Source organism: Abrus precatorius, unplaced genomic scaffold, assembly GCF_003935025.1.
Source record: "Abrus precatorius isolate BTA unplaced genomic scaffold, Abrus_2018 Scaffold10, whole genome shotgun sequence".
NCBI lineage: Eukaryota > Viridiplantae > Streptophyta > Magnoliopsida > Fabales > Fabaceae > Abrus > Abrus precatorius.
In genome coordinates this window covers 31,766,503-31,786,853 of record NW_020874292.1, presented here as the reverse complement: position 1 = coordinate 31,786,853, position 20,351 = coordinate 31,766,503, and the positions used below count along the sequence as shown (strand labels likewise).

General features: G+C 28.3%; 3 protein-coding genes across 3 annotated transcripts; all 3 read left to right on the top strand.

The window, feature by feature from the left end:
- Positions 1–1,803: 1,803 nt before the first annotated feature.
- Positions 1,804–2,756, top strand: LOC113853075 (calcium-binding protein CAST). The gene has a single exon (XM_027483528.1). It carries the CDS (start codon positions 1,986–1,988, stop codon positions 2,532–2,534), a length of 549 nt encoding a protein of 182 aa, XP_027339329.1. The 5' UTR covers positions 1,804–1,985; the 3' UTR covers positions 2,535–2,756.
- A 4,726-nt stretch (positions 2,757–7,482) lies between these two features.
- Positions 7,483–8,979, top strand: LOC113852294. The gene is made up of 2 exons (XM_027482529.1): positions 7,483–7,925; positions 8,394–8,979. Exons 1-2 carry the CDS (start codon positions 7,483–7,485, stop codon positions 8,977–8,979), a joined length of 1,029 nt encoding a protein of 342 aa, XP_027338330.1.
- A 2,097-nt stretch (positions 8,980–11,076) lies between these two features.
- Positions 11,077–16,666, top strand: LOC113852600 (cytochrome P450 714A1-like). The gene is made up of 6 exons (XM_027482915.1): positions 11,077–11,092; positions 12,944–13,314; positions 13,591–13,817; positions 14,580–14,830; positions 15,070–15,481; positions 16,151–16,666. Exons 2-6 carry the CDS (start codon positions 13,017–13,019, stop codon positions 16,589–16,591), a joined length of 1,629 nt encoding a protein of 542 aa, XP_027338716.1. The 5' UTR covers positions 11,077–11,092; positions 12,944–13,016; the 3' UTR covers positions 16,592–16,666.
- Positions 16,667–20,351: the final 3,685 nt, after the last annotated feature.

Here is a 20,351-nt window from a genome sequence, read left to right as displayed (position 1 = left end):
TTTGAAACTTCCACTTGTCCACTTGTTTATGGATGATAAGATGTAGCAATCTTGTGTTTCACTCCATATTTTGCTAAGACTGAATCAAGATATTTATTGCAAAAATGAGTACCTCCATCACTCAGTAAGCATATAGGTACTCCAAACCTAGTGAATATGTTTCTCTTGATAAAGGATATCACCACTTTAGCATTATTGGACCTTGTTGGGATGGCTTCCACCCACTTAGACACATAGTCTACTGCCACAAGTATATATTCATGAGAAAAGGACGTGGAAAATGGTCCCATGAAATCAATTCCCCACACATCAAACATCTCCACTCAGAATAGCCACACAGACCCAGTGCTGTATTTTGTTCTTTCCACGTTCAAACGCCAATCACTTGGAGTTGTAACGCCCAACTCTTAGGATTTCTTCAAGCTTAATTCTTTGACTATTCTTCTTTAATTTCAACTTCTAATCCTTCCTTTAAGCACTTTCAACAACTTTTTATCTTTTTGCATGAACTCCTACAAAAATTTAAATAATTTTTAATATTTCAACAAAACAAACAATTTATACTAATTATATTATTTTTGTGATCTTTTCAAGTTTATTTTAGAACTATTTTCCTAATTATTAACCAAAAACTATGCTAAAAACATGATAAAATATGGATTTATCAAGTAAAAATTTGGTCTATACTTATTTTATAAATTAATTATATATTTTATTAATTTTTAAGTTTCTTTAAATTATTATTTGCATGTAAGGCTTATATATATTTTTATTAAAATGTTAAAATATTATTAATTTTAAATAATTTTATATTCTATAATATAAATAAAAAAATTTCTTATATCATGCTTGCAATTTATCCTCATATTCATATGTCTAAATTTATAAAATAATAACAAGCCTTAATGATAATAAGCCTAGTTATATATAAAAATATTAGATAAGAATTTCTTCAATAACCATAAATCGAAAATTATTGTAATGGGTTTAAAATTTACATATATCAACAAAAATATATGTAAATTTTAATAATCTATACTTAAAACTAAAGATATGTCAAACATTTTTAATTAGCAAGTACTCTGCCATATTTAATTAGTAGTTTCTTGGGCCACTTGTTATTGTTTAGGTGTCTGGCAACGTGCTTTTCGAGACTGGGTTCCGTCCATCCAGCACACGTGCTTCATTACTCTGTCATCTACGTGTGTCTCATGCCGCTTTTTTATAATATCTTCTATAGTAAGAAGTAATAGAGAAAAAAATTATAACAAAATGTTACGTAAAAATCATTACTCAAAGATAAGCGCAAAATTCAAAATCGACACATTAAATCAATAAATATTTAGATCAAGAGCTGAACCAGTTAGGTGAGAAGCTCATGGGATGACTTGAATTAGTCCTTCGATTCCAAAGTCAATGACCCATTTTCAAGAGCCTAATTGAAGCCTTTCTTTTCATCTAGAACGAAAATTACCAAAGCGGGTTTATCAAAAAGAAAAGTGAGAGATATTTTATTTCTTAATACATAAATTATTCACAATAATGAAGTAGTTGAAACTCATTTCTTTAATCCTTTTAAACAGCCATTCAATCATATAGTGGTATATGAGTAAAAATGAAATTGATTAATTAGTTGATAAAATAAAATTTTACATAGACTGCATGAAAAGAAAAATCTATAAAATAAAAAAAAAGTGTTATGAACAAGATGAAGCGGAAAGGAAGGAAGTCCCCTTTGGCGGGCCACCGAACACGCATAGTCTCACATAATATAGCACAAAACACAGACACAAAGGAAGAAAATTAAGGAAAATTGTTGGTTTTGGTGAGTCCTTACCATTTTCTGCTTTTGCAAAGCCAAACCAAAATCTATTAATCGACTACAACGACAACACTTGCAATTTCCCATTACCAGTTCCCACCCATCCCTCCCTCTTATTTTCCAAAAGCGCTTCTACATCACGCGCCCGAGGGTGCGGTGTGGCATGGTAATGGGACAACACAAACTCGCACATACGTCTCCGTCACCGTCGTTCCGTCTTCGCTGCCCCAGCCTCAACTCGCTCCGCCTCCGTCGCATCTTCGACATGTTCGACAAAAACGGAGATTCCATGATAACGGTAACGGAAATAAGCCAGGCGCTGAGTCTGTTAGGCCTGGAAGCTGACGTGGCGGAGCTGGAGTCTATGACTAGGTCCTACATAAAGCCAGGCAACGAGGGACTCGTGTACGAGGATTTCGTGGTGCTCCACGAATCCCTTGGCGACACGTATTTCGGCTTCGTGGAAAACGAGGAAGAGGCTCAACACGAATCCGATCTGTGGGAAGCGTTCAAGGTATTCGATGAAGACGGTGACGGTTACATTTCGGCGAAGGAATTGCAGGTTGTGTTGGGGAAGCTTGGTCTCGCTGAGGGGAATTTAATCGACAATGTTCAGAAGATGATTGGATCTGTTGATACCAACCACGACGGTCGTGTCGATTTTTGTGAGTTTAAGGAAATGATGCGCACAACTGTTGTCCGAACTTCTTAATTCGTTGTAATTTTACGATAGTCAATGTCATTACACTTGTTAGTTCGTTAATTTTTCGGGTACTTACGGGTTTGATTCAATGCTTCTGGTGCTGGATCATGATGTTCAATTTTGCACCAGTTGCTTTGCTCCTGTTCTGTTTCCTTTTTGTGGAGATTTTCTCGCTAGCTACAAGTAATCTCTCCATAAATGTTATGTAATTGTTACCATCATTTTCAACTTTTCTTTTCAAGCATTTTGTTTACGTTATACCTCATTTTGCCACTGTTTTCAATTCAACTTTTAATTATGGTAAAAGTCTTCGAATCATAAAATTATGGCTTTTTTATCATAATAAAATAAAATTAAAATTATATAAATATCCTCTAATAAAAAGAATTATATACAAATACTGTTTAACATTTAAAAAAATAGTTTAAATTAATTTTTTTAAATGAAAAACAATTTGAATAATTTCAATTTATTGTGTACTATGTCATATTAGCTTTTATAGAATTCAATTTTAATTATTTGTGATTGTTTTTTTGTTACATAAAAATTAATTTAAATTGACTTTAATGTAAAAAAAAAGTCAACTTCAATTAATTTGGATGTAATACTTATCCGCCATGACTATCCTAAAAAGAACAAATATCTTTAAAAAGAATCGACAGAAAGAAAGAAAAAGAAAAAGAAATATAATGAAACTACAATATAGACTAATAATAATTTAAATCGATTTAATTTTATTAATCATATTGCGAGTGAATTGTCGTGTAAATATTTAAAATATTTATTTAATTTTATCTAAAAAATTTGAATTTAATTTATCATTAAATATTTAGTTATCTAATTAAAATGACTGTTACATGTATTGTATAAACGTCTGTTACATATTTAATCAAATGTAGATTATAAAACTGTTAGTGTATTTTATATTAAGATTTTTACTATTTATTACAATAAATTAAACAATTATAATTTTAAACAAATAAACATTTAAACTATAACTTAGTGAATTAGAATAAATTTAAATTTAGTAAGTGTTAATTATATTTTAAAAGTTTTAATTGTTAATTCGAATTGTAATAATTTATTTATTTATTTTAATAGAATTTATACATTTAAATAATATTAATTAAATTTACCTTTCATATCAAATACTGATATTATGACTTAGTTTAATTCAATCACCAAATTACATTACTTATATGTCAATTAAAGTTGAACCTTTTCTTTTATCAAAGTTTATTTAAGTCGACTTCTCTTATACTAAAGTCGATTCAAGTTAATTTTCTTTTTGTATTAAAATTGATTAAAGTTGACATTCTTTTTATATTGAAGTTGATTCAAGTCAACTTCTTCTTTAAACAAAGTCGATTTAAATCAACTTTCATATAATAAAAAGAATAACTGCAATCAATTATAATTGATTTTTATAAAAATAAATACAATGCAAATGTACAGCAAACTGAAATTAATTCAAATAATTTTTTATTTTAAAAAATAATTTAAATCATTTTTTTAAATGTTAAATAGGATATTTATGTACTTCTTTTAGTATATGACATTTATGTAATTTTGATTTTATTTTATTTTATTATGGTAAAAAAGTCTAAAATTATATTGCTCTGTTTTTATTTTTTATTTAATTTTATGTTTAATTAAAACTTATTTAGATATGAAACACAAATAGTTTTATATTAACCTGAAATTAAATAAATATATTAAAATAATAAAATATATTAGACACAAAAAAATGACTAATAACTCTAATTTATTTAAAAGTGAATTAACAGGCTACTCATCAAAGATTAACAGATTAAAATATATATAAAATAAGTTGACAAGCTGGTAAGTTGAGAGACTGATTTATCTAAAATTAATATAAAAATTTAATAAAATCAATAAAATAATATTTTAATATTAATAATAATATAAAATTATTAATAAATAGTCATGTTTTGATGGATCAAAGCGACGCATACGAGCTTATGGGTATAGAACTCTAATCCATAATTTTAAGTGGGTCACCTCTAATCCATGCGATTATTTTATTAAAACATACTTCTTCACACAGGTATAAAAAGAAACTGCTAGCTTTCGAATAAGGTTTTATTTACTAAAGAAAATTAGTGGTATAAAATAATAATAATAAGAGAGACAAAAGGGATTAATTAGTTGGGTGGACTTTAATCCAAGTTGAAACTTGATATTATAATATATAGTAGTAGGAAGCAGATGAATAGAATCCACTAAATCCAAACATGGTGGTTTCAAAGGAGTTGTCATGGGAATAGAATCCTGAAAGCCCGTTATTCTCATATTCTCAAAATATCTTTTTCTTCCTTAAATCTCTCGTTCATGTGAATCGATATCACAGTCAGAACTCAGAACACACAACACAGAACACAAGGTTTCCTTTGTCTATACGAAAATGCTGGGTGCCTCAAACATTATATCCAAAATATTTTTTTAACTATATTAATCTAATTGTATTATTAATTCAACTTCAAAGTAACATTTTTTTTTATTTTGAGAGTGTTCAATTTTGAAAAATTATATTTATTTATTTTTTAATTATAAAATTATTATTTTATTTTTAGAGTTTAATTTTGATATACTGTCTTTTTATACTGTTAATTAATTAAAATACATCGTAATATGATTTTTATATTAGTTATTGTACAAAGAAATAATTTTTACTTATATCACAATATGTTATTAAATGAAAATATAAAAATATTATAATGTCAGTGTATTTTAATTAAATTTTTATTTTTTTAAGAATTTATAAAAATGGTAAATTTATTTTATTACTTCTATAAATATTTGAAAATAAAATAGAATAAAACAAAGTTACAGTTTTACAATTAAAAAAAACTTTTTTTGTAAAACAGAATTTTATTTCTTATTTTCTCTAAAACTTCTTCAATAATTAAATTTTGTTCCTTATTAACAGCTTAAATACTATTTTATAAGTATTTTTTTTTTTATTGAAAGTAGTTTCATTCAAATTAAAAACATCTACAACATGACTAATTCTTTTAGGTATATTTGAAAGGAAATTCTTGAAGGAAAAGGAGAGAATGAAATATTTATAATTTTTAATTAAAATAATTATATATAATTTATAATAGTAAATACATGATAAATATATTAAGTTTATGTCAATATATTATTTTATACCTTTGATTTTAAATATATTTATTTAAAATACAAAATTTGTCCTCCTTTTTCTTTCACTCTAAAACTTTTCTTCTCAAGTAATTTCTTAACAATTTTTTTTATATGTAAAAAATTAACTCAATACTTTACACATGTAATACTTAAATTAATCGCCCCTTAATAGATCGACTTATTTTGAATAAAATTTATAGAATAATTTTTTTTTTACTATTAGTCACTGTAGCTCTTATCATTATAAAAACACCAGTTCATAAAATTTTATATGATTAGCCAATTTTATGCCTAACGAATTGATAAACTGTCTTATAAAAATTAATAAATTGTTTCAAGAGACTTTAAACAATTTTAAAATGTCACATTGTTTGTGTTGGATCGCATGGAGAGATGCTGAATCATTAATAGTCTTCAAAGGGTAGCTTTTCTAGCAAATTTTAGTTCGAAGTGTAGATATTTGTTTCTCTTTCAACTAAATATAATGTTTTTTATTCAAATTTTTAGTCTCACTAGGCTTTCATTAATTTGATAATTCATCTTTCATGGTAAAAACAAAAAAATTGAGGTCAATAAAATGTTATTTATAGAAAACACCTTACGTAAAAAAATATTATTTATTTGAATCGCTACAAAATAAACATTTTAATTTTATTGTTTGATCAGTTTTACTTGTCCCTTTTATTTGTTTTGATTTTATACTCATGCTTTCTATTGCGTAGCCTGCAAATAATTCAATGCTAAAATGATTTTTAAATTAAATTTATCATCATATTTTTCTGTGAGTTTTCCATTACACCGGTGAAATATCCAGTTTAATTCATTAAAAAAATATATAAAAAAAATCAAAAAACAAAAATTATAAAAAAATTTAAAACAAAAAATTAAAATTTTCTCTCATCTTATTTTATGCAATTTTTAAAATTTTTTTACCACTAAAATAAATCGATGGTAAATATGTATTTAGCTTATATGAATTTCTCTCTTTTCATGTTCAATAAAAAAAAAAAAAAACTAACATCTAAAATTATTTTTATAAATTACGTCAGTTAGAGAAAATAAAAATAAAATACAGAAGAAAAAATAAGAACTATATTTTTTTAAAAATTATGAAAATAAAATTCAAATTTTAAAACTCTTACATGTACCGAACTCTTAAGTATAATTATTTTATTGATGTATATATTGTATTTAAAAATGAAACTTTAGTAAGAAGGAGCTGAATTTAGGGAGATTTATCCTTCTTTATGAAGCAAAAGTGGAAAAACAGTGAAGTTTGGGTGAGTCCGTGACTGAACTATTGATGTTTGGAATATAACTTGACGAGTGTGAATATATGATCTTGTACTTTGTTATTGGCACCTTCTAAGATGCTCCATATGTAATACCATATTGGGAGCACGTACGTACGGCAAATTAATCTGCAATTATTTACTATTTTTAACGTATAATATATCAAATTTATAATATTATATGATTTTTAATAAAAATTAATTATATATAATTTTTATTAAGTATCTTTGAGTACACGTTAAAAAAATTGTTTAATATAAAATCCACCGCTAACTTATTTATTTGCACCCAAATTGCTAATTAATTATTCCAGGACACTAATATATATACAGCACCATCTATGGAGTACTTAGTAATAAAGACCCAACAACTAGTTATTCTTAGCTATGATTGTTGACCAATGACCACACATGGTGGTGATATCTGAGCTATGCAGACTTGTAATTGCAGATCCTCAAATTATCTGAAGAAATAATTATACTTTCCGCATCCAGCCATGGAGGAATGTGTAGCTGAAATCCTAGAAGACACTGATTGCAGTGATGAAGCTGATTCGTACATTGAAATAGAACTTGATACTGCACCCACATGTTACAATCATGATCAGAACAAGAGCAGCAGCATCAAGGGGAGTTCCATAGATGATGATGATGATGATGATGATGATGGGGAATGCAAAGAGTACCAATTGCGCATATCGATTTCGTCAACCATTTCTGTATCCCATTCAGATGATAAAAAAGAAAGTGTAAGGGTTCACGCTTCAGTGCCAAAGGTAGATGCAGTTGAGGTCCCTTTAATATCAATGAGTTGTTCTGCTGATGACAGTGTATCATTGGATCCAACAGTGATACAGGCAATTCCTCAACCAGATATACAAACAAAAATATTGAGTGCAACCCATGTGATCTATGACAACGTTGACGTGCTATGTACTAGGTAAGTATACTAATCACATGTTCTTAGACAGAACATAATGGTGTTCCGAAAGTGAACAAAATAGTTTAAATTGCAAGTTCTTATCTTAATCCCTATGCAATAAGCTCAAGCTATTTTTAATTAATGCTCATCAATTATTCCAAAAGCAACATGTGTGTTCGCCATGTGTTTTATTTGTAGTGAAATTTGATATATATACATGACAAATTTGTTTTTAAGTCTTCTATCTTATTTGACAACTCAATGCAAAATTTGACTAACAAAGATCACGGTTTAATTTGATAACAAATATATATATATATATATATATAAACTTTGTGGTTAGTATTTTCATAATAATGAATCAATGATCATGTGTTCTTTCATGATTACTTTACACATGCATATCCTCGAGTTACAACCTTAAGCCTACATAATTGTGGGGTCTCTTAATTCCAATAATCAAATTTTATATTTTTACAGCACTAGTAAACAACCAAGCTTGACGACAACAACAAATGGGTTTATGATGAACTTGTTGATCAAGATTAGAGGTATAAAGATTGGGGCACTATTAGCATCACTTGTGAAACCAAGACAACCCTGCCAAGTCAACAATGGACACAAGTCAAGCAAAAAGTCCAAGACTTTTTTTCATTGCTATCAAAAGGGGTTGGTCAATCCCTCAAATGGAAGGTGCACTACAAAGAACAGAGATAAAAGAAGGAAGAGCAGCAAGCAATGGGATTTGGGGCATGATAACATATGTGGCTATTTTAGAAGCAGTAAAAAATCCAGTGGGGTGATGGAGATGGATTTGGGAGCACTTAGAGGTATATTCAATGCCATGGGAATGAGCATTGCTCAAAAAGGTAGCATATCAAAAAGGGGAAGTGGGTCAAGTTCTTGTAACACCACACCAACTCATGAAGGATTTTCACTATGCACTAGTGGTGAGAACTCCATTCAGGCAGCTGTAGCATATTGTAAAAGTTCAATGGGACAATCATCTGATTTCTCATTCAGAAGTTCATTCAGCTCTAGCCCTTCTCAATTTGTAGCATATCCTGATTAAGATTATGTGAATTTTGAAATTCAATCCGCTGTTGATGACTCTCTGCACTGATTCCTGATTAACAGCGTGATTGACAAATTTGTAAAATGAAGGACAAAAGTCCTCTCTTTGTTTTTGATAGTTCTGCATTCAAAATACAAACTAAAAACCAAAAGTAACTTTCAATTAAGGATATGCTAGGTAACTATGTTTTACTTAGTTTAGTCGGAGGAAAATGAAGGTGAGCAGAGGAATTTTTAGAGTATTTTATGTTTTTTTTTTACTTAACTTCGATTTTCTTCCAAAAGTAAAAAAAATAAAAAATTAGATGAGAAAGAAATTTTTAAATAAATTGAACAAAATTATCTTTATCTTAATATGCATATTTAAAATCATTTTAATATACAATAATAAATTTATTTTTTTTTTCATCTCCTCGCTTGCGATTAAATAAGATATCTTTCTCTTTTATTAAAATTTTCTTCTACTTTCATTTGAACCAAACAATACCTTAGTAAAAAAAAAAAAGCAAAAAACTCATATTGCCAATAATTTTGTAATTTCATAATTTTTTAAAAATACATTAATATAAATTTAATATATTAATATGTTATATAGTTTAATAAATATTGTAGAATTTTTTAATTTGAAATAAAGCTATTTTATCTCCTCTCTTTTTCATCCCAAAATACAACTCCCAAGTACTTAACATATTCCTAAGAAAAGTATATACCTCTTTCCCAAAATAAATATTTCAAAAAAAAAAAAACCCAATAAAACAAATAGCTCTATTAGTCTTGGAAGGAAACACAATTTCATTAGTCACACATAACATATTCATAAATCACATATACTTATTTCCATGTTTGCCCCTCGGTCCTAATAAACAATTAATAATAATAAAATTATATTAAAAAATATTTATTGTATTTTTTATAACTTTAATATTCTAAATCCTAAACCTTAAACAGTTAATCTAAATACAGAAGTTAACAAACTAGCCTTAATATATTTCATAATTTCATGCACAAAGGTATTGAATTATGTCTAGGAATAGCATTCCATTGCATTGATCTTTGGGCTAGACAAAAAAATTTCTAATAGTTAAAGCCACCTTAATCTTAGTAAGTCAATTAAACAATGTTTTATTATCTGTATAATTATTCCCATCCTTTTTTAATTATTGTCTATTTATATTAATAATTTTAAAATAGTTTATTTGGAATGAATTATATAAATTACCAAAAACTATAAAATTATGTATAATAATTTTTTTTTACTTATGTGTATAATCATTTTCCCTTTAATATAAATATTTCTTTTGTATATTAATAATTTTAATCCTATAATTTAAGACTTGTTTGTTTTATAATTAAAGAATTAAATCTTATAAATTTTAATAAAAATATATTTTTTATAAATATATAATTTGGATTATTTTATGCATATATATAAAAAATATTTAACAGTTTAATTTTATAAAAATTATTTTTATTCAACTTTAAATCAAACAAATATTTAAAACATGGTCAATTTTGCATTATATGTTCACATAATTGCATATACTTCACTGTAATGTAATTTTATGAAAATAAAATTATGTTCAATTTTCATAAACATATATTAATTTTATCTTAAAAGTTATATTTAAATTAATTACAATTTTTATATTGAATTAAAAAATCCATACTAAATTTAATTAAAAGCTTAATTCTTAAAATAAAAATTTTAGAACATTAATTATCTGACTTTAAATTGAATTTTAAATATAAAAAAATCTATAAACATTAAAATTAAATTTCATAATTGCCCATTCAATACACTCTTTAATATACAGGAGGATTTTCTGTAGTAACTATTATCTGCAATTAATGCATTTTTGCTTTTTTTACTTAAACAAAAAAATTTCACTTAAATAAAAATATAAAAAATACACTAATTACAAACTGCAGCATCGTGGTCCAATTATTTTAAAGTTTATTTAATCGTTTCAGGACAGAGTAAGGGACAAATCTTATTTGCCTCGCTCATCGTGCCATATAGTGAAGTGTCCAATTTCCACACCAACAATGCATAAATTTTCTGGTTAAGAAAAGAAAAAGGAAGAAGCTGAGAAACAGAAACTGAGTCTGAGGTACCCTTCTCTGCCATCTTATTCTCCTTTTCTTAGGTTTTGGAATCAATTCATCCCACACTCACATAAGGGTCTTCATGCATTCAAGTGTATCTTTGGCACATAATCGCATGCAATGCTCCAACCACCCTCATAAGGTTGTGCATTTTCTTCTTTCACCGTTCATTCTCTTTAACCACATTTTTCTATTACTATTTTATTTAACTAAAACTAGATATTAATGTTTGGGATTCATGCAGTTCAAAAAACTGCTGCATGTGATTTTTGCATCAAACCTTATGATATTGATGATGATGACGACGACGATGCTCCTAATGTTTTCTCTTATGGTTAGAATTTTCCTTTTTTTTAATAATTTTTGTTTTTTGTTTTTAGAATTTTGTTTTATATTTGATTTGATCTGATTGTACTGGGATTTTTTCGTTAGAAATTTTTGGACAACATATGATGCTGGCGAAAATGCTGAAAATGGTTTAGAGTTTTAATTTTCTTTGGGCTTAGAGGTCCACTTTTGGGCTGTGTGATATATTGGGGTTTGGGCTAATGTTTCTGTTTATTGGAAATAACTTTTTCACTTTCTTTTTTAACTATGCCTCCTCTTTTATCTTTAAAATATAAGATTTTGGAAGATATTGGTTTGAGTCTTATTTATAAAAAAAAAAAAAAAATTTCTTTATCTCTGAAAAATATTTTTTTTAGTTTATTTTGAGAAACAATTTTTTTTAATAGTAGTCATCTTATAATTTTAAGGTAGAATTAATTTTTTCCTTCAATTTTAGCCTTAATAATTATCTCAAAACTCATTTTCTGTCTTCTCTCTTTCCACCTATTGCATAAAAAAAATTTAAAATGAGTATAATAAGAAATTTCATAATACTTATAATAAAAATAAGAAAATTAAATATATTTTATTAAGAGGAATTAAATATATTTTTAAAATTTGTTACCTTAATTAATGCACCCAATACATAAATAGATAATCAATCTTTTTAATTTGTAAAAGAAGATTTTAATGATTTTTCATTCTCAAGATGCTATATTTTTTTCATTTAGAATTAATATTTTACTATCTGTTGAGTAAATATTAAGATGTTAGGAGGATTTCATTAAACGATTTTGTTAACCATTATCCTCAAGGGGAAATGCTTAATAAATTGAAAGTAAAATGTTTTAATAGAAAAGTATAATATTTAAGAGTAATATTTTACTGTCTATCCCTCGTGTGAATTGAAGGATGAATTGAGATCTATAGGATGATATCTAATAAGCATATGTATTATAATTAAATTCATAACATATATCTAAAAATAGTTTAGGTGCATGAACCTGATATACTAAAATGATTTAAAGACATTTTCATTTAATTAAATTTATTCCTATTAGGTATTAATAAAAAATATTAAAGTCCAATATATGAAGAATACTATTATATTCTCCTCCAAAACTTTTTTAATGATATTTTATTATTATTTAAATAAAAACATTAAATATTTTCAGGCTTTAATATATTTTTCATTTAGTATTATCGATTTTAAGCAATTATCAATTAGGAGGATGTATCAATTTTTGAAAACGATATTAAATAGACTGGTGAACCTGTATTTCTGACTTAAAACGTTGCTTGGTTCAACCATACATTTTCAACTGGTAAGCCAATTTCACCATGAATCAAGTCTTGTTAGTTCAGCATCAAGTTTAATTTTTAAAACATTGATTTATTATATAAATAGAGCATTATTCTTTACATTTTCCATTTAATACTATTTATTTTAAATAATTAAAATGACAATTGCGTAGTGATTTGTTATTATGGTATACATCTGAACATAATCAATCTGTTCCTATAAAAAGTAGAGACAGGCATTGCCCATTTCGTGAACCTTAATCACATAAAGTGAGTGAGCAAGAGACAGAGAGAGTGAGGATGGAAGCTGAAGGCCAATGGCAAATTTCAGAGAGAGTGGTGAAAGAGATATGGTGGTCAATGGTGTTCATAGTTGCATGCAGCATGATCATAATATATGAGAAGCTTTGGCTGAGGCCACAAAGGATCAGATCAATGCTTCAGAAGCAAGGCATCAAGGGACCAAAACCTTCCTTTCCTTTTGGCAACATTTCTGAGATGCAACAAGTCCATCAGCAAGCTCCTGTGTCTATTGAGAACTTAGATGATTGGCTTCATTCCCTCTTCCCATACTTCCATAAATGGAAGCAACTCTATGGTACATGAAAATTAATTACTGATTTGTGTTGTTGGTGATTAACACAACTATATATCATTTTTTTAATTTGTTTTCCTTTGATTGTTGTTGACTTCACCTAATGAGATAAGGTTATTGTTGTTGTTGTGGTTTTCCTTTGATTGTTGATTATGTTACAAAATAATTTGAATCTATCTTGAGTTTTCCTTTTTTCACCATAAAGTTTTTGTGTTTGACTACTATATATTTTGGGCATGTGATTTTTCTGTTTTTATGAGCATATATGATCATCACCAGGTTCAATATTCTTGTACTCCACTGGAATCAAACAGCATCTATATGTGGGGATACCCGAATTAATAAAAGGGATAGGCCTGCATAAGTCCTTGGATCTAGGCAGGCCTTCATATCTAACCAAACCATTGAAGCCTATGTTGGGTGAAGGCATCCTTAGGGCTAATGGAGTACATTGGACCTTCCAGAGGAATCTGCTTGCTCCTGAGTTTTTCCTTACCAAAATTAAGGTTAGTATGGTCGGCATATGTACATGAGTGTGTATATATATATATTGAAGAAGGATCTTCTTACATCAGTGTAAATTTAAAAACTTTTACACTTAATCTAAACATTTCATTTAATTTAAATCTAACAGTATATAGGGTAAGATTTTCTTACACTGATATAAGTCTAAAAATTCTTACACTCAATCTGAACTTTTCATTTAACTTAAATTTAACAGGTTATAATTTATTACTTTACTAGTCATTAAATTTAAGTTAAATGAAAAATTTAGATTGAGTGTAAGAATTTTTAAACTTACACTGGTGTAAGAAGATTCTTTCCACATATATATATATATTTATATATCATTTAACAATTTTTTATCAAATAAAGTTCTTACCAAAGCTTTTGTTGGATTAAAAATTCATATTATATAGCTGATACGTACCAAAATATATGGTAAACATATTTAAAATTTTGTGTCTGGTTATGGTTCTCATCATGGATACTAAATAGTCCCACATATTCAATATCTACTAGAAGAAAGATAAAATTTGAACGCGATTTTGTCTAAAGTTTGACATTATATGGTCTATTCTCCCATACTGTCCTAATAAAGTAATAATATACATGCATCATTTCATATTTTTTATTGAATAATTTTCTTCTCAAATTTTTAATTGGATTAAAACTTCATGTTACGTAGATGATACATGTAAAATATCATATGAAAAATCCCTCGCAAACATTTGTGTATAATGTGTTTGTTTTGGTTTAACTTGTAGAATATGGTGGATTTAATGGAAGAATCTACCATGGAAATTATCAGAAAATGGGAAAGCTATATACGAGAAAGTGAGGGGGGAATTGCAGAGTTGGTGATTGATGGAGATCTGAAAGTTCTTACAGCGGATGTCATTTCAAAAGCTTGTTTTGGCAGCTCCTATGCTCAAGGCAATTTAATTTTTGCAAAATTGGCCACAATGCAATCTGCACTTGCAAGGCCTAGTATTCTATTTGGATTTCTAAACATAAGGTTATATATATATATATATATATCCATGTTTAATTTTTGTCAAACCTATATCATGAAAGGAAAAAACGTAGGCACAATTCTTTAGATATTATTTTTAATCAAAATTAGATGAAACTCTAGTTTTGATTAAAAATAACACACAAAAAATACTTGAGAACTACACCTAAGTTTTATCTTACAAAAATCAATACTTAACTATACCATGTGCTAAATTAATGATATACAGTATGCATTCCCAGATTTCTTCCCACCAAGGAAAACAAAGAGACATGGAAATTGCAGAAAGAGGTGGACTCACTGATCCTGAAAGTCATCAAGGACCGTGAAGCAGAAAACCAAAAGAGTAGCACAAATGAGAATCAAAAGGATCTATTAAATATAATTCTAGAAGGTGCTGCCAATGCCACCAATAATGGTGAAAAGGGTATTTTCAAGGCAGGGTATAATGTGAACCAGTTGATTCTAGACATATGCAAAAATATTTACTTTGCAGGCTCTGAGAGCAGTGCTATTGCTGTTAGTTGGACACTGATGCTGCTGGCCTTACATCCTCATTGGCAACAACGTGTTAGATCCGAGATTATGGAAACCTACGGTAACATGTTGCCTCATTCCTTTCATGACATGGACAAACTTCGGAAGCTAAAAGCAGTAAGTACAACACCCCTTTTCTGAAAGAGTAATGTTATTTCAACGATTCCATCTCACGATAAGATAATTAATGTGATGGAGAAAGTTAGATGAAAAAATTGTTGCGAAAAGGTATTGTGAGAATCTGTTGTGGGAATAACATTACCCTCTAAAATTTAGCATTCATCCAAAGTATAATACATGTTAACCTTTAATTCATCTGCTGTATTGTCACTGTCCTTAGTTGAGGAATTGTTAGCTACATGGGATCCAAGACATCAAAAGTCACGGTCCCCTGTATACGTCACCTTGTTATATAACTAAATTTTAATTAATGACTTAAAAGACACTGGTTAACCATACTCATTTTTATATAATGGGTTTTACTCTATTTAGTGAATTATGTATTATGTTTGAAAGAATATGTTAGACTAGTAACACAATTTTTGACATTATCTTTTCAAAAATCTGAATGGGGAAAATTTCGCAATGGCCCCACAGAAGAACAATGTCACCAAATGATAGAGAAGATGAAAAGAAAGTAGACTAGCAATAATTGAAAGTTAAATGTGACAACATATACATCCTGGAAGCTGGCATGACACATGTTTAATAATAAAGTACAAAAGCACCTTCTCACATTGGGTGTCTAAGAATCTGAATAATTGATGCCAATGTGATCCTATGCAGCTAACAATGGTGATTCAAGAGAGTCTACGGCTTTATGGGCCTGCAGTTACAGCCTCAAGGGAAGTGTTGGCTGAGATGAAGTTAGGTGAACATGTGCTACCTAAAGGCATAAACATGTGGTTGTTCATACCCTCATTGCACCGTGACACTGATAACTGGGGACCAGATGCTAGAGAGTTTAACCCAGAAAGGTTTGCTAGTGGTGTTTCAGCAGCTTGTAAGTATCCACAAGCTTACATACCATTTGGTCTTGGGAGCCGAATTTGCTTAGGCCAAAACTTTGCATTGCTAGAAATCAAGATTGTTCTCTCTCTTCTTCTCACCAACTTTTCCTTTTCTCTTTCACCAAACTATTGCCATTGCCCCGTTTATAAAATGTTGTTAATGCCAAAATATGGTGTAAGGCTTCTTGTTAGCAAGGTTAACAACACCTTCCCATAATTATGGTCATGCCCTCTTTGCTCCCAGTATGTACCAAGACTCACTAGTTTTGTGATTCAATATGCATAAATAAAACCCCTTATGATTTTTCATGCAATTTCAGTATTTTATATTGAAGACTAATTAGAAATTATCTTAAATATGACTTTTTAAGTAATTATTATAGCAGTTTATAATTGGATAATAGTGTATTTTAATTTTTTTATATGTATTGTGATATGTTGTTAAAATTAAAAATGAAATGTTTAATTTTTTATTTTTAAATTTAACCTTTAGAGTTGAGTTCAAATCCAGTAAGTTTTTAATAAGAAAATAAAATATTTATTATGTTAAAAAATAAGAGTATAATAAAAAAAAATTTCTTAAATTATATCATTATTATTAAATCTAGCCTTAAATGCTGAAGTTAATGTTTTCTTTTATTAAAAAACATTATTAATGAAATTCATCATATGATTTTGAATATAATATGTGGTTTTTTATAAATAAAAATATCACTTTTAATTTTTTAAGTTTGATTTTATCAATTTCAAAGCTCGATTTATTAAAAGTGATTTTTTTTATTTTGCTAACTTTCAATTCTTAAATTTGAGTTAAAAAAAGGGTAGTCAGTTTTAAAAAAAACAAATTTATTACAATTAAAATATAAAAATATGATTAATAATTTTTAATATATTATTATTATTATTATTAACTACTTAAATTACTGCTAAAATTAATATTCTTTAATATTTTCAAAATCATTTTTTTGATTAATGCAAACAAGCATTGATTCCAAAGCAACTTGGCGTGTCTTAATACACGAGTTTATATGGAACATATTCCGATCCCCTCACACAAATTTTAAAGCAAAATCAATGGATGAGATCATTTGTAGCACAAATTCCAAACAAACTCTGTATTCGTGCATTCAAAGAGCACATTTAATAGAGCTAATTTTTATGGGTATACTTTCCAAGATTAAAATTGTCTAAAAAAGTGTGAAAATTATATGTGGTTTTATTTTTTAATTTAATTTTAAATAAAAAGATAAAAAAACATTATTTAATTGTGTTCAATTTTTATTTTTTCTAGTATAAAATAAATATTGGACTTTTACATGTAAAAAATTATAAATATAAATATTTAATGTTATTAATATATTATATTTATAATTTATAATAAAAAGTTATTATAGATAAATTTGTAATATATATCTTTGAACGTATATTGCAAATATTAAATAAATATGCATAACAAAAAATATTTTAAATTTTTTTAAAATACTTTATGGATGAACAACTTTTTAGGGGGAAGAAAGCATAACATATTGCACTCAAAAATATAAGAAATGAATTGAAAGCAAGTAAACAGACCCAGTTACGATTTATTTCAACATTGGCCATTTTTGTCCTCTGTATTGTACCATGGAAGAAAATAATTATTTTTATTTTCATTTCAATTCTTGGAATGACTTTCTTCTCTTTTTGAATTTCACTTTTACTTTTACTGCAATTTTATTTTTCTTCTTAGTAATTCCAACTTCTGTTGTTCATTTATTACCACATTTTTTAAATGCATTTCAACTATTATTACAATTCGAGCACTTTTATTATTTTGAAGGCACTATAAAATAAATTTATTGTACAAAAATAGGACGCTAGTTAGCCTCTATAAACCTATCAATTCTAATACTCTTTCAAAAATAAGATTTTAGAATTAGGTTTTTATACTTTTGAAAATCCCTCTTTCATGTCTAACCCATGAAAGCAAATATTAAGAAATAAGGAGTCTAGGATGTGTTCATCCATAAGACTCACAGTTTTGTTGGGAAAACAGTTAAAATAAATCGGACCTTGACCAAGACTGGTGTTCAACTGTTCCTATGAGAGAATCATTTCAAAATTTATTATGACGAATGTCTCTGAGACAAATTAAGACAGCAGCATCTATGCCTATGTCTATCAAAAGGTTTAATTGCTAATCTGAACACATCCTATGTGAAGGTACTTGTACTTTCTTTTATGGTCATTGGAGAGAGATTTAGACAGGAGATGAAAATTCTTCCCCTATACCTTTCCCTAAAGGGATATTAATTTTCAACAGTCTTGATAATATAATCAGAACTGTTTTTCTTGGGTTGGTCTTCAGGAACATATAATGTGTCCTGAGGAATGACTGGAATAGTCCAGTCATCCATACTTTGATTGATCTCTTCAAAAACGAACTTCTTCGTCGAAGAGGTTGTGTTTGGGTGTGATTTCAGGAGAATGATTCTCCTGGTCATTAAAGGGATTGGTTTTAGTTGGAGAGGAGGAGGAGGAACTGGAGCCAGACCGAAAGGAAATGCGAGAGAAAGAGCGTAAGAAGTCTAGACATGATATAAACCATCTGGCTCATAACCCTCATTTGGTTCCGTAACAATACATCTGTTAATTGTTTATAACTAATCCAACTAGATCTGGTTTATTTGTGGACTTTTTTTTTTTTTTTTTTTTTTTTTTTTTTTTTTTTTTAATTTTCTGAAAATTCTTTTACTATAGCCACCAGCTTCTTATGTTCTTTTGTTTCTTTTGAATACAGCATCGTCAAATTAGCCTTACTGCCCTTTCAACCATACGGGACTTACTGCTACAGCCCTTTCAAAAGAACGAAGAAAACTGCTGTACTTCCAGTAAAGGATTTTCTAAAAACAAAGAACTGTACAAAAGCAATATTTCAGTACCATTAGTTCGTGGCGTTGTTACAGACAGGGACGATCATTACTGATCTCACCCGAAGGGCCTGTCAGCTGTCCAGCCTATAAACCATGGTTACAGAAATTTCATAAAGGAATTTAAAGTCCAGATCCAGAAGAACATAGTTACAGACAATTAACAGTTATATTCCTACTTCCCCATCAGGCTCTGATACCAGATAACCCAATAAAGGTAGAATAAACGACTGAAAGGAAAGTAGGCAGTAGCAGGACTACTAAATGAGATGCAGAAATTTAAAAGTGCAGTATGTAAAACAGTTATAACATAAAGAAACTAGAACGGTGGTATAACCAACACAGATCTAGTGGAGGGAGAAGAGAAGAAAGCCGGAGCGACGGTAGTCCGAACAGGACCGGCTAAGAGGGAGAAGAGAGGAAAATAATTTGAAACAGCAAATTTTATTTGAAAGATCTCAAAGAAGAAGAAGGCTTACAAGAAGTTTTTTCTCTCAGAGCTTCTCTCTCTTAAATCTCTCTTATGTTGCTAAATGAAAGGGTACCTCACAATATAGACGAGGCCTCCTTATATAGAAATTTTTAAAGTACTATTTCTACAGTTCCGGTTGGTGACTGGAACTATATCACTATAGTACCGGTTATTAAAGATCTTGGATATCAATACCGAACAATCATCTTCATTCTGATTATCTTCAATATTGGCATCTTGGTTAGAAGTTTCTCCTTCTTCTTGGCTTTGCAATAACAGGAGAACATCTTGAAATTTTTCTTCATTTTTCCTTTGGTGTCGCATCCTGATAAGAATGCTGCAATTTTGGATTTCTGATTAAGGAATTGAATGTTGCTGGGTCAGCAAGATTTAATAATTTTGGGATTTTTCCCAAAAATCAGCAACTCCTTCTGGTCCGGCATGATCTGCATTGAATTGATTCCACCATTTTACAAAGGAATACCTATGCAATAGAGGGAGAGTGTCTTCATTCTCTGTCTTACCATATCTGTATTGCCATGAGAATACCCATGCCAGGGCAAAGTCAGAGAAGTATTTAAGATCTGCTGGAATTC